This window comes from Malus sylvestris, chromosome 10 (genome assembly GCF_916048215.2).
Source record: "Malus sylvestris chromosome 10, drMalSylv7.2, whole genome shotgun sequence".
NCBI lineage: Eukaryota > Viridiplantae > Streptophyta > Magnoliopsida > Rosales > Rosaceae > Malus > Malus sylvestris.
The window spans coordinates 40,488,268-40,503,182 of record NC_062269.1 but is presented as its reverse complement, the minus strand read 5'-3'; the positions used below and the strand labels follow the sequence as shown (position 1 = coordinate 40,503,182).

Genomic DNA, 14,915 nt, shown 5'->3' with positions numbered 1-14,915 from the left:
AAATCAAAATAAAAAAAAAACCAAAGAATTCAACAGTTGTGAACTATAAACAGTAGCAAATCACTATCAATCTCATATGCGAGACAATTGTGGGATGTAATTAGCCAGGCGGATCAGGGCAAAGTACAGCCGCCCAATCAACTCGCAACTACTATCCAACAAGATTTGCCTCGTATTAGAGAAATTCCAGTAAAAGGTGTAGAATACAAAATATTGTGAGAATGAAAAATAAAGTGACTACCTAGAGTAACTGCATCAACTCGTACATACAAGTCCTGCCCAACATTTGAAAAAGTTCTTGTGTCGATCAAGTCCCCGTACCACGTCACGCAACCCTTCCCTCCTTCCCTTTCATCTGCACTCGCGTATGCCGTACAAGAACAATCCATCATGCACTCTTGCTTACACCCTTTCAGACTCAAATTCATATTCACACGTGCCCCAGATGAGTCGGGTACCTTCACGCGTGCCACCGGAACAAACCCTTCCCCTTTTTGGCATGTAGACGCTCCCGATTTTCTCTGGCATCCACCCAATCCAACTCTCAGATCCCAATCCCGGGGGAACTTGGGTTCAAATCCGGGCAGACAATGGCAAGAGAAGTTATAATTACTGTATGGGTCACAGATACCATTTGGGCCACACTGTTCATAGTAGTCACACCACTCACTAGGGTTAGAGCTTCCTTCGATCCATTTCTTGTCGTGATCTCCCCATACGAACCGTTTAATAATTCCTGATTCATCTAGCACCCCCCTTGTGAATACTGAGTCATTTGGAACAATTATCTCCATATATATCTCATCAGTATTGTTCTCAAAGTTGCGGACACTATTAGTTGCATATTCGGGGACCCCGCTAAATCTTTGGCCCGTCCAAGTTCCGCCTCGAAACCATTTGGTTCCATCCTTGTAAACCATCAACTGCGGAAACCCTGTTGGGTCAATCTCATACCAAAAATTCCCTGATCCGGGATCATCCTGGGACTTCCGAGATGTTAGGCGCCTGATCAGCCCTGACCGCCGGTTCTGCCCAATCTTCATCCATGGAAGCAGTGTATCTGTGGGGTAATCAAAGCCTTTCCACAGCACCGTTTGGCTACTACCATTGTACTCAAGCAATTCAAGATTTCCTGTATCCCGAAGTTTGGCTATTACGGAATTGTTTGGCGAAGAGACTCTGACATTAGCAGACCAAAGAGAGGTATTTTGGTCCTTCCCATAAATGACAAGGCCTCCATGATCTCCATGAATAGCTAGGAGCCCAGGTCCAGCTAAAGGAATTATGGGGTTGTCTCTGTTTGCAATCCAGACGATTGTTCTGATTGGAATATTGTTGTACCAAACTCCGATGTAACGGTTAGGAGAATTGTCTGGGTTAAAAAAACCTAGTTTAAAGACTTTTTTGTCGGAGAGAAGAAAGTCACCATCTCTTAGGGGTTGGTTTGGTGTAATGGCGTCTAGGGTAACCGAAATCGAAGAGGGAAGAATCACAAGGAAGATAAGCAATCTAATTATGACAAAAAAGAATATAGTAGAATTCATGGTTACTTTCTCAGGGGTTGGTTAGGTGCTAAAAAGGTTGCTTCTTTTAATGGCAGCAGAAACAAAAAGCCGGAAAGGTTGGATTTTATTTTTCTTTGGAGAATACTCAACGGTGAAGGCTTCCAGATGTTGAATTCACCGGCGAATTCCAGTCGACGTAAGAATACTGAGCCTAGCTAGAAAGGTCCACTTCTTTAATGTTGTATCCACTAGATCGATAAAGACAATTTTCTAATTCACTGGCAGACCTAACTTGGCTCCGAAAGGGGCCAATTTGAAAAGTCTTAGGATTTTTTTATTTGGCATGCAAAGAATCACAGGTCAACATCTTTTAAAGAATTTTCTCCTATGCCACGCCGAAGTTTGATGACCACAAACCTCTCATTCTTAAACACTAATTGATGTGAACGCGTCTGTTAGACTGTTAGCGTTCAAGTTTCCATTCATAGTACGTCTCACAATTGACAGAATTAATTAGCTAACTAAACTAGTATAATTTCTCTTCAATTACCTTGCAAGTTCGCAATCGTAACCAGTATTTTTGACGCCCTTCAAGTCAATGTACTCAAAATATTTTTAAAAGTTCAACTTTAGCGAGGTTCTATGCCACTACATGTCACATCATTTAATGAATTTTCTCCTTCAATACTGAGTGATGGAGTATTTGTATGTAGTCTAATATCTTAGTAGATAGAATGTTGGATTTTCACCCATGCGTTCTAGATCAAAACTACACCCTCCGCTAAATTGTTGTAATATTTTCAAACCCTCGCCTCCCTTTAATAATAATTTAAAAAAACAAAAACAAAAAAAACTGGGTGATTGATCTCCACTGTTATAACTCCAATGCTGGTTGTTTTGGTGAAGGAGCTGCTTCTTCATTACCGAGCATGAAAGCAACCGCCGATATTTTTGGCCGGTCCGTGGCATATTCTTGTCCACATAAGCTGGGGAATTTGGACGCAAGTTCGCTGGTTGTTTTTTGGTGAAGGAGCTACTTTTACATTACTTGGTATGAAAGCAACTGCCGACATTTGGCCGATCCGTGGTATACTCTTGTCCACAGAAGCTGGGAAATTTGGACGCATATCAGAACTTGACATGGTCCGATTCACCCAGAGATGAATCAACGATTTACAAGGCATTGCCTTCTCTCCACAAGTTCCAAACCTAAAACAAATGTAATAGCTAGTTGATAAAATCGTTTATTCATGTTACTGCAAAAGCTACGATGCATGGACATCGTGGTTTCTTCTTGTATTCCCGTGTTGTGTCGTATCCCTATGTCTGTGTCTGTATCCGTGCAATCGTAGCTGCAAACTGTTAAATCCCCTAATTATCTCCATCTCCGTCACCACTCATCACGCTCATTACTTGGTTGACTGTTATCCTTAGTATGGTTAACTTCCGGTGACTATTCCTGAAGACAATTCGTGAATACTCTGTACCAAGACAGGGGAAAAACAGGGGAAGACTTTTTTCAGTTATTAACCGATATACATTCTATGTACTAAACTAGGAAAAGCAGAGAGGAATCAACATTCTACCAAAAATTACAACCAAGAGCTTCTTTTTTTCACTTAAGTTTGGTAACACATGACATTACAAAGGACAATGGCAAGAAATATTTCTTTGTATACGACGTATCAAATCGTCCAGGAAAGTTGAATAACAAATTCATTCAGGAACGATACATGTAATGTGAAAGGAAAAAGAGTCTCTATTTGAACAGACAGGTGTCAAACGAATCTTCAGTGCCGGGTGACAGTTGAAATCATTAAAAAATATCAGTAAGTATGAATTAGGATAAAAATACAGAACAGCGTCTGAAGTATATATTAACAAATGAAAACATAAATGTAAGAAGAAAATGAAATGGTATACTCTTGCACACATAAGAGGGCAATTTGGATGCATCTCAGAACTTGGTTGACATGGTACGATTCACCCAGAGACGTACAACCTAGGTCATTACCGCGCTTCAACCACGGTTATTGTTAAGTCATTTAGCGAACGAATTTCTCCTCTTGATGCTTCCTTGTTTGGATCTGTGGATTGTAATATAAATGCAGGTTTCTTGGGACAGGGAAGAGTTGTTTCATTACACAACATGAAAACAACTTCCGACATGGTTGGCCTATCCAATGCACTTTCTTGCACGCAAAGTAGCCCGATCTGGATGCATCGCGAAACCTCATGTGCAGGATATGACTGATCCAATGATGGATCGACTATACCTAATGCTTGCTTCTCCGTCCACATATCCCAAATCTGATGCAATTTCAAACATCATGTTAGCACAAATATTCAGAAGTAAAAATTGGTAACTCACAGCGTATATACTTTAGAACTTAATAAATTGCCTACTTGTCCAATCAAATTTGGGGAGTGACTTTCATCATCATAACTCGTGTTCCTTTTGCCACTAATGATCTCTAGCAGTATGACACCAAAGCTAAAAACATCTGATTTTGTCGAATATCGGCCTCCCATTGCATATTCCGGTGACATGTAGCCACTGCAATCACACAACATAATACAAACTATTGAGCATGCCAATTGTTTCTTCATAATCTTCACATGCTTCTAATCAGATGTACTCTGAAATACTTACTATGTTCCAACCACTCTGTTTGTTTTCGCTATGATTTGGTCTTCCCCAAACATTTTCGCCAGTCCAAAATCTGAGATCTTGGGGTTCATTGCTGAATCCAATAGAACATTGCTAGCTTTTAGATCCCTGTGGATGACTTTCAGTCTTGAGTCATGATGAAGGTATAAGACTCCTCGAGCGATTCCAACGATAATCTCAATACGCTTTTCCCAGTCCAACAATGAGCTTCTACTTTTATCTGGCCAAGAAACATAAACCTTCATTCAATGTATGGAGAATGGAGAGTAAGGAAACCATAAGATAACATTTACAAGCTCTGCTGCAATTAGTTCTTTGGTATATTCTTTAGTTCATTTGACTTATAATTCAAATTTCAGATGAAGTAAGGAAAATGATTTCTACACACCCATTTTCGCTTTCAGCATACCATTTTTTTGGCCTTTGGATTGAATAAAACAGAGGCTTAAAGGAGAATCAAGGGAACATAAACAAGGAGAGGCGTGTAGGAGAAAAATGGCGTGGCGAAATAACTTAATGCAAAAAAAATGTTGCTATTTATAAATTGAAAGGTATACCAAATATGAAAAGGTCCAGGCTTTTGTTTGGTAAGTATTCATAGATCAACATCTTCTCTTCTGCCTGGATGCAGCAACCTACAAGCCTCACCAGGTTCCTGTGCTGAAGTTTTGCGATCAACATAACCTCATTCTTAAATTGTTCTAAACCTTGCCCCGAATCCTTTGATAATTGTTTCACAGCAACCTCTTGTCCATTAGCTAGTAAACCCTGAAAATTATCACCCCGTCCTTAGTTTAACATTTGATACGGTAACGAAAATGCTATGTCAATGTGTGCTTAATTATATACTTAGGAATGAAGTACTACTTGAGAGATGTGCTTAATTATGTTATCGAGCTTTATGTTCCGTACTGAGATACCTTATAGACTGAGCCGAATCCACCTTCGCCGAGCTTGTTAGCAGCAGAGAAATTTTCCGTGGCAGCAACTAAGCTTTTTAGGTCATAAAATGGTAGGTCATGATGAGCTTTACTATCATCTTCCTTTTTTTCCTTTGAAGATCCTACAAATAACATAAAGTGCCTATTAGACTCACTAAGAGGCTTGCAATACTATGGGGGAATAAATTTTTGCTTACCTTTTCTCTTTCTCTTTAAACACAAACAACATCCGACGAAAATGAAGGAGGATACCATAGCAATAGATACTACCAAAACCGGCAGCATTCCCTTTTTGGCAAGAAAACTCTTCGGCTTTTTTGCGTATTGGGCTACAAAGTAAAAAATACTTAATTGAGAGAAATATGCGAATGAATATTATTTCAGTACTACTTAGAAAGTTAGCCACATACCATACTCAAGTGCATCCACGCGAATGTAAAGCTCGTCACCAACCCCTTGGGCATTATCTCGAGTATCTATTAAATTCCCATACCATGTCAGGCAGCCAATGCCAACTCGTAATTTTGTGTATGCCAAGCAAGAGCAATTTCTCAAGCACTCATCCTTACATTGTTTCCAACTTGAATTCGTATCCACCAGTGCCCATGATGTGTCAGGAGTTCTCATGTTGGCAACTTTGATGAAACGTTCGCCATTTCTGCATGCCTCGTGCTTCCTCACACAGCCACTCGATGCATTTTTCATGTTCCACTCAACTTCCAACGAGGGTTGAAACCCTGGGAGGCATTTGCACTCGAACTCGCTCAAGCCATAAGTTCCAAAGGGGTCACATCTGCCGAATGCTCCACACCAGCCATAAGAGTCGCATTTGTTCAAGGGTTCAGACCAGACTAGGTTCCACCCCTGCTTTTGTTGATACCATATAAGTTCTTTGATTGATCCAGAACTGTCCATCACTATTATTCTTGAGATGATCGAAGGGTTGACAACGTCCCACATTATTGTGATCTCATTCTCATCATTTGTAGTGTAGATTTCAAGGCCACCTTGCACTGTGGTTTTACCATTCCACCACCCCCTATTCATATTCCAATTACCGGACCGCCACAATCGGATGTTACCCTTGTTCACCACAATCTGGGGAGCTCCATCTGGGTCAATCCTGTAGGTGTAATTCCCTGTTCTGGGATCATCTTCCGACTTCCAGGAAGTCAGGAACCGGTTCAATCCTGTCCGCTTATCAATACCAAGTTTCATAAATGGTAGCTGCACATGCGTGGGGTAATCGAAGCTTTGCCATGCTACCTTTTCGCTGTCTTGTTGTTGCTCAACCAAAACGAAGTTTCCAGTGTCTAGGAGCTGAGCTTTGTAAATAGGACCATGTTCGGATGATAACGATGAAATTGAAACCCCGGATTTGGTAGACCAGAGAGGGATATTACTTCTGTTTTTCGCATAGACGAAAAGGTTTCCATGCGTACCGATTGAGAGGACTCCTGAAGTGTCATTGACCGGATTGTCTCTGTTTGCGACCCACACAACTCTGTTTTCTACATCTTTCTTGTACCAAATTCCAACGTATCGCTTCGTGGATTTCCCAGGGCTAAAGAACCCAAGCTCAAACACTTCCCCACTCGAGACGAGAACTTCGCCATCCTTGATGGCTTGGTCAGCTGCTATGCTATCCGTTGAAGCGCAGCACCGGATGAGAAGAACGATTTGAACAAGTGTTGTAACAATCACTCCTTCTGTAAAATTCATGAACATATATCTCTCTTCAACAAGAATACCATCAAAGAAATTTTTTCAATGAGAAGATTATATGTGACTGATCCAGAGGAAAGTACTATTCATTCCAAACCAACGACAAGAGCATTCATTCAAAGAATTCTTTTCTTCATATCATTTTCTAGATTTGACTCACAATTCCAGACCGACGATTCTTCAATTCTTTTTCAAGATTTGGCTGACAATGCTAAAAAAAAGTCCACTATGGCAACTTTATAATCACTGTCTGATGTTTGATTACTCATGCGTGACAATTTTAAACTCTTTTCGAATTGACTGGCTATGGTAACAACGGTCCACTATGGCAACTTTATAGTCAATGTTTAACTACTCATGCGTGACAATTTTAATTTATTGTACACCCAAGCGACAATGACAGTATATTTGTGGAGCCAAAAATAATCACAAGGCGACACGTGGATTTTTAGGTAAAAGAGAACAAAAATACCCTTGAGGCATACCGAGATTCCTATGCGCGAGCGGCGGACAATCATCCTCAACCAAGTCAAAAATGCTCCAAAAAAGGTAACCAATTCCAATTTATCTCATCCATCCTCATTAGGTAATTACTTCATAACCTATAAGTTATCCCATAAAATAGAGATTAATTGGCTAATTAATAAATTAATTCCTAATTAATTCATTAATCACCAAATTTATCACCCAATTAACCACAAAATACATCCAATTCAACCCTAAAGCTAGTCAAAACCGGTCACCATCCTTTCTCTTTACCTTTTTCCATTTTTCCCTCTATATTATCCCATTTATGCAAATTAATCAATTTGGTATCCACCAATTTATTCCTTTAGGGTTAATTAGCCAATAAATTGGCTAATTAAACCACAATTTCAACCTAAAAATCCCCATTAAGGCCGGCCATTTCTTCTCAAAAAATGGACAAGCCTAACCCTATAAATAGGTTCCTATTTTCACCAAAAACTCATTCCAACACTTCGGCAAAAATCCCAAAATTTTCTAAACACTATTTCTCTCTAAATTCTAACTTTGGCATCGGAGGTTCTTCGGCCAAAGCCCCCCCATTCATCGTGGGCGCGTGAGGCTCTTGGCCTTAACCTAAGGTGTTAATTGTTTTGTAGGTGTAAAATTGTCCAAGATCAAGGAGGAAGAAATTTGCATCCACAAATTGGTGCTTTCATTGAGAGTTGAAATCCATACTCGTAGAAGACTCTCGCACAAAAAGGTTTTTTCTTTATTTTCTAGTCCATTTGAATATTTTTCATACGTTCTTATTATTAGAATTTTTTACTTGCAAAGTTTCTTTGATAAAACGTATAAGAAAAATATAATGGCTAGAAATTTAGAAAATTCCACAAGTGAAAATTCTAATATTCAAGAAATGGGATTGCGGAGATCCGTGAGGCTAAATGCGACAATAAGTGGAGCAGCATCACCACCACGAGTTTCCACCACGGGAACCACCGCGGTGGCTACCTTGGTAGTCACCCGTGGCGAGGTCCATGGTGCCTTCACCACGGCCCAAGTCGTGCCATCCAAGGCTCACGGCACCAAGGCCACGACCCAAGCCATGTCACTCCAAGCCTAACGTGAATTCAACGCGTTGCCAAGCCAAGCCCAAACCTCGCACCCATGTGCATCACACTCCGAGCAGCCTACTCTTGTGGTCCAGCCTGTTCCAGCCGAGCAGCCCACTCCCGTGGCCCAGCCTGCTCCCGCTGAGCAGCCTACTCTCGCAACCCAGCTTGCTCTCGAGGCCCAGCCTGCTCATACGGCCCAGTCTGCTCCCGTGGCTTTCCAAGCAGCCTAAGTCGGCCCAAAACTATCTCAACCATCCGGACCTACCATCGAGCCGGGGGCATTCTCACCATATTTTTCCGTGAATTTGACATTTCCCAACTCAAATCTCATGTCCAGAGTCTACCACTCTTCCATTGCCCAAGGAGGCACATTCCTTCCAAGCTCTTCCAACCCAAATGGAGAACAACACTTATCTCAACAAGTCATAGAGTTGACAAGCGTCCTCACACAGCAGACGACCTTGGTGAACTGGCTCTTGCAGCGCACCGAGATGCAACTTGCCCCAGACGAGGTGTCCCGAAGTAGGACAAGGGCAGACAAAGAACCTTTCCAGCAGCGTCCCGGTAAGCAGCCACTCGACCAGCCACGAACCGAGCGTTCAGGTAGTATACATTCCCGATTGGACCCCCGAGATAGCGTATACTCCCGTCTTAGAGCGCGGAGGAGCGTGCACTCTCGACTAGGCCCACAGACGAGCATACATTCACGGTTAGGGTCACACTCCGATAGTCAACATGAGCAGCCTTCCAGGCGAAGTGTTCATTTACGGCTAAGCCCGCAAGGAGCATCATCCACCTCACATCGGAGTAGGCAGCCCGAAGGATGGAGAGAAGCAGTCACTCAATACGGCTTAAGTGCAACCGGCAGCCTGCGAAGAACTCGCTCGCCTGCTAGGAACGCGCTACATGCACTGCACCCGGGGCATAGACAAGCCAAACACATGGAAAAGCAGCCTAGACCAGCAAGTCACGGTTGGGGGCAACTGAGAGCTCCGTTACCCCAACAAAAACAAATTCAGGAAGAAGTAGAGAGACTTTTGACCAAGCGATTGCGCAATTTCCAACGCAATGAGGTCATCGACGAGGCACTACGACGGAACATGACCAACATAAGCAGGTCACCCTTCACGAACAAGATCGAGTAGGTAGAGCCTCCACGCGAGTTCAGCATGCCACATTTCACATCTTTCAAAGGGGATGAAGACCCAGAGAGACACTTAAAGCACTACCGAAGCGCAATGATCCTCTATCGAAACAACAACGGTCTTATGTGCAAGATATTCACCACCATTCTACAAGGCAAGGCGCAAGATTGGTTATACACCCTGCCGCCACAATCTATCTGGAATTTTAACGAACTTTCTTTGGTTTTCACCAAAGAATATTCATCATATCGCTCGATAAAAAAGAAGTCCGACCATTTGTTCAACGTCAAGAAAAACCCAAATGAGTCGTTTCGAGACTATGTGAGGAGGTTCAAAACAGAGAAGGCAAAAATAGTCGGATGTAACGACTCGATAGCTAAAGCAGCCTTCCAAAAAGAACTTCCAGCAGACCACCCACTATTCGAAAAACTGATAATGAAAGAAGATCTAACTCTGGCAGACTCTTTCGCTCTGGCAGAAAAGCATGCACTTTGGGACGAAGTTCGGTGATCTTGAATATGAAGTTCCCCACTACTCTGAAGGAGATTCAAAGTCTGACTGGACGAGTAGTCACATCTGAAGCAGAAATAAGCTCTACCATCATACGAGAAGAGCTGGGGGCCCGACTACCTATATTCCATAATTTAAAAGCTCTCATCGATGCTATTAGTTGTATTCCACAGTTTAAAAGCTCTTATTGATGTTATCAGAAATTCAAAAGCTAACTTTGGCAATAGTTGTTGTAACCTAAAAGCTCAAGTTTTACCTTCAAACGCACGCAGTCATCATCATGATGCACCATTCTGCCGAATCCAGACGTGTGACGATAAAGGAGTAGACCTTAGTGGATGCAAAGCTTTCTGACGAAAACAACAACTCAGCCTAAAAGACACATCAAGGGCAGAAGAACATTGGAATGAACACTCAGAAACAAGTTTTGTCCTCGTCGTCCTAGAAGATTCTACACAGGAGCAACATGTACCGGCAGTTGAGCACTACCTTCTGCCGTGCATCACACGGCCCTAGCCGACCCTTACTCCATTATTCAGCTCTAGAGTGGCCCAATATCGAAAGTTAAGCATCTCTTGCTACATGTAACATGGCCCTAGCTTCACGGCTCCCTGCCGAGCCTTCACGCCTAGCCTTGACAACACAACAGAGCAGCCTAACGACGCCCCGAAGGTAGTCGAGCACACTTTAGCCGCACCTACTCCCTCAATGGAGATTTCTAGCATTTACATGTCAACGGCTCATCCAACTACAAAGGTTCGCGAGCAGCCGTGGTTCTTGTCACCCCAAATGGTTCAATGCTCGAGCAGGCGATCACTCTAAGTTTCATATGCATTCTGATTCCCAGCTAATCACCAGCCAGACTACTAGGGGCAAATGCATGATGATCGTGGCAACCGACTACTTCACTAAATAGGTAGAAGCAGAGCCCATGACAACCATGATTCAGACGGACATAGAGCGCTTCATATGGAGGAACATCATTTACCGATTTGGCATCCCTTAATCCATCGTCACCAACGACGACCCGCAATTCGTGCGTAAAGATTTGGCGAAGTTCTTCCAAAAATATGGCATAAAACAACATATGTCAACGCCGAGATATCCTCAAGGCAATAGGCGGGCCGAAACATCCAAAAAGATGATCCTCAACTGCCTCAAGAAATCCATCACCAACAAGAAGGGAAGATGGCCAGATGAACTCCCCGGATGTCTATAGGCATATCGCACCATCAAAAGAAGAGTAACTGAAAGAAGATGGCCACAAGCTTAAATCTGGCAGAGGAAAAGTGCGAACAAACTATCACTCGCATCGCAGCTTACCAGCAGTAGTTCTTTTTTAGCTACAACAAAAGGGCCAAGATCCGGCAGTTCCAGCCCAAATATCTAGTCCTAAGAAAAGCCTTCATCATTGCCCTCAAAGAAAGCTCCAAAAAGATGGATCTCATCTGGGAAGGTCCGTACAAGCTCAGCAGAATAGGCGGCAAGAGTAATTACACCCTCACCACCATGAAACGATAAAAAGATCGAAAAGTAGTGGAGCGCCTACAATCTGAAGAAGTACCATGTGTGACCTCCCACTACATCAAAGCCCGAAGACTCAAGAAGTTCAACGGGCATCACCTTACAAGTCGAGGATTATCCAGTTGTTATGCAGTTCCTACCTTACAGCTAAGTTCTCGTTCGTTTCACTCGTTTTTCGATGAGGAATTTAGAAGTAATCACAACTTAGCTCGACTGCATGCTTACAACAATTGATCACTCATGCACTTTAAAAGAAGACTGCGCCATTCTTAGGGACTCATCGCAGGAATTGAGCCCCCCGAGGGACCAACTATGCTCTCCAGTGCGAGAGGGTAAACTAATTGCTCTCCAGTGCGAGAGGGCAAACCAATTCCCCGACACCCACATGGGTCAGCTTTCCAAGACTGGAGGATAAACTCTACACTTCGAATATCCAGACGTGGATGAGCCTGGCTGCCCTAGTATAACTAGATGCACGATGGCTTGCGCCGGGATTCCTAGAAGTAGCCACAATAGTCTTTTTCAAGGCTTAACTAACTGAAGGATTTTGGGTCTCTTGGCCTAATCCGCGGAGAACCGGGCCCTAGAGACGGAGGGGGCACATTACGCAGTACGCCCTATAGACAGCTGCCCTAGAACCCTAAAGCTGCTACCGAGTGCACTAAGGTAGCCTACAGATTCCGGAAAACTGCCTACGGCTTGCCCTTCGAGCAGTAAAGCCGCACTAAATTTATACAACCGCACATTCTTATGAAAAGTTAAACAAGCTAGCGCGTATATACGAAGTTTTATCCACTGCCGACATGCTACGTAGTCGATAAGCTTCACCTCTGCCAAGCGTGGAACAACCTACACCAAGTCCTAAAGTGTTGTGATACTTGCTACGCAACCTACGGAATTGAAGAAAGTTAAGGTTAACAGCCTAGTGGTTACGCGGACTTGTCTGCTTCTGTAAGTAAGGCATCCGGCTGCCAACCCTATGGCTAACAACTTTGCAAAGTTCTACACCAACACCTACGGCTGCATAGGCTACACGAGCTTGTTTGCTTATAAAAAAGTAGCATGCCTGCCACTGGTCTATCAAGTCTAAAGGTTAGGGCATGAACAAAAGAAGCGAAGATGAAGAAAAATGAAGGAAAACATGTTTATAAACAACTAGCAAAGGCCAAAAGAGTTCAAGCAAAACAAGAGCTACAAGGAAAAACAAAGAAAATCCTAAAGGCTACCTAGAATACTACACTATAGCAGCTTGGACATCCCACGACTACTCGGTCGCCACACCTTCAGCAGCCGTAACGCTCTTAGCAGCGGCATCATCCGGCGCTTCACCCCCGGCTGCCCCAGCCTGGCCACTAACTTCTCCAACTACTTCATCAATGGAAGCCTTAAAAGTAAAAACAAACTAACACGGATGCGCTGCAGCTCATCCACTCCCTTCTTAGCATAAGCAGCGAAACGAAGCTCAGAAACTGCAAACTTAAGATCTTGAATCTAAGGTATGTGACATCCGATCTCATTCTCTGCACTTTCATGCTTAACTTAGATCGCGTCAAGCTTAGTCTTCAAGTCAACGATCTCTTGGCGAGCTGTCTCAAGCTACAAAGAAGTGGGGGCAGAAATATTAAACCCCTTCAAAGCAACGAGCTCAGAATCTGCCATAGTATTTGCCATCTCCTTAGCAGCCTTGCTATACCTGTATCATAGCAAGCAAAGCAGTTCTTCTATATTGGGCCGTATGTTTCGCAAACGAGCTTGGGCAAACACCTTTCTAACGCCATCAACAAATTTGGCACAAGCGTCCATGTTTTCAAGAAATCTGGTTTCAAAAGCACATAGATTTCAGCAGCCTCCCCATAAGCAGGCTTAGTGGATTTCTCACAGCTGACTACGCGAGCAGTCTCCTCATTCCCAACAGGCGAATCAGTTTCAGCAGCATAAGGAATGGGCCTTGGCGCCACTTTAGCAGTAGAGTCCACCTTATCGCTTTTTATAATAGCAAGCCTCTCCAAAGGTGAACCAGACTTAGCTCCCAACAGACGTCTTGGTACAAAATTCAGCACTAAGGGCATGGCAAGACCTTTATGCCGAACAATCCTATCAGCAATCGTACTAGCCATTCTTGACATGGCAGGCGCCACATGTTCAGATCTAGCAGCCTCATTTTTCGTCCCTTTGGAAAAAGTCAAGTCAATCACAAGCCTGGAGGCAGTCGGCGAACCAGCGCGAGCAGCGAAAGAAGTCTTTGGTTTTTTTCTCAGCCAGCATCTCTTGAGCAAGCAGAGAAATCCCTTTTCCCACTTTCACTTGCAGCAGGATCCACAACAGTGATTGGACGAGCCAATGCATCCGCTTTGATCCTATTCACCTCATATTTTAGGAGCAGCCCACGTTTCTCCTGACGAAGAGAATTAAAGTAGCCAACGTCATTCGTGGTACTTAGTAGGGGAGTTCAACCCAACATTTCAGCATCTCATGAGGTCCGCAACCTCTTCATTTCTCTTAATCATCGGCCTAGCTCGCGTCATGTCCAAAAGCCTAAAAGGACATGAGCCATGTGACTTGCCTAACATTGCGCCCCAGCGCCACAATCAGAGGCCCCAGTCACACAAGCTGCCTTTGGTTCTAGCCAAGTCAAGCAGCTTAAAGCAGTGGTCCCTGCCATGATGCCTCATCGGCCCATGCCGAGCCGACTCCTGGCCCTTACTAGCCGATGTGCCGCACCACCCCGACGACTGCCCCACAATAGCACTATCCAAGAAGAAGACAAGAAAAAATTAATTTTTCTTACATCGGTGCGGCACGGAGAATACGAAGAAATCAACGAAAGACGGTCCTTTGCACGGGCAGGATGTGGAAGATTGCTAGAGGAGGGGGAACAAATATCCTCTAAGCTCTCTCTCTCTTGTAGGGTAGAATAAATCACTCTCCAAAGTTGATTTAACAACCCACTTAAGGTGGACTTAAATAGGCTTTGAGAGAAATTTATTTCCATTTCCTAGAAGGATCTAATTTCTTATTAAAGAGAGAACCTACATCAAAACAGGAAGCAGTCCTAAGTTTCCTAAAAGCAAGGAAATCTCTACACCTGCTGCCCTTTCCTGCGAGCAGCCCAACAGGTGTGGGGGCATTTGTGGAGCCAAAAATAATCACAAGGCGACACGTGGATTTTTGGGTAAAAGAGGACAAAAATACCCTTGAGGCATACCGAGATTCCTACGCGCGAGCGGCGAACAATCGTCCTCAACCAAGTCAAAAATGCTCCAAAAAAGGTAACCAATTCCAATTTATCTCATCCATCCTCATTATAGGTA

At 43.4% G+C, this 14,915-nt stretch overlaps 2 protein-coding genes across 10 annotated transcripts in view; both read right to left on the bottom strand.

Annotated features, from left to right (window-relative positions):
• Positions 1-1,765, bottom strand: part of LOC126587929 (G-type lectin S-receptor-like serine/threonine-protein kinase At1g11410) — a 57,611-nt gene extending 55,846 nt beyond the window's left edge. For 2 of the 9 annotated variants that reach the window (XM_050253032.1, XM_050253037.1), the window contains exon 1: positions 242-1,762. In XM_050253032.1, coding sequence (XP_050108989.1) covers positions 242-1,544 — 1,303 coding nt within the window. In that variant the 5' untranslated portion in view covers positions 1,545-1,762. Of the gene's footprint in view, positions 1-241 lie in introns of all 9 variants that reach the window. The other 7 variants (XM_050253039.1, XM_050253036.1, XM_050253034.1 and 4 more) reach the window with 6 other exon arrangements.
• A 1,556-nt stretch (positions 1,766-3,321) lies between these two features.
• Positions 3,322-7,018, bottom strand: LOC126587932 (G-type lectin S-receptor-like serine/threonine-protein kinase RKS1). The gene is made up of 7 exons (XM_050253042.1): positions 5,528-7,018; positions 5,315-5,446; positions 5,097-5,239; positions 4,734-4,944; positions 4,159-4,396; positions 3,912-4,062; positions 3,322-3,815 (listed from the first exon to the last, which is right to left on the bottom strand). The coding sequence occupies exons 1-7, from the start codon at positions 6,843-6,845 to the stop codon at positions 3,516-3,518; spliced, it is 2,493 nt and encodes an 830-aa protein (XP_050108999.1). The 5' UTR covers positions 6,846-7,018; the 3' UTR covers positions 3,322-3,515.
• Between the last annotated feature and the right edge of the window lie 7,897 nt (positions 7,019-14,915).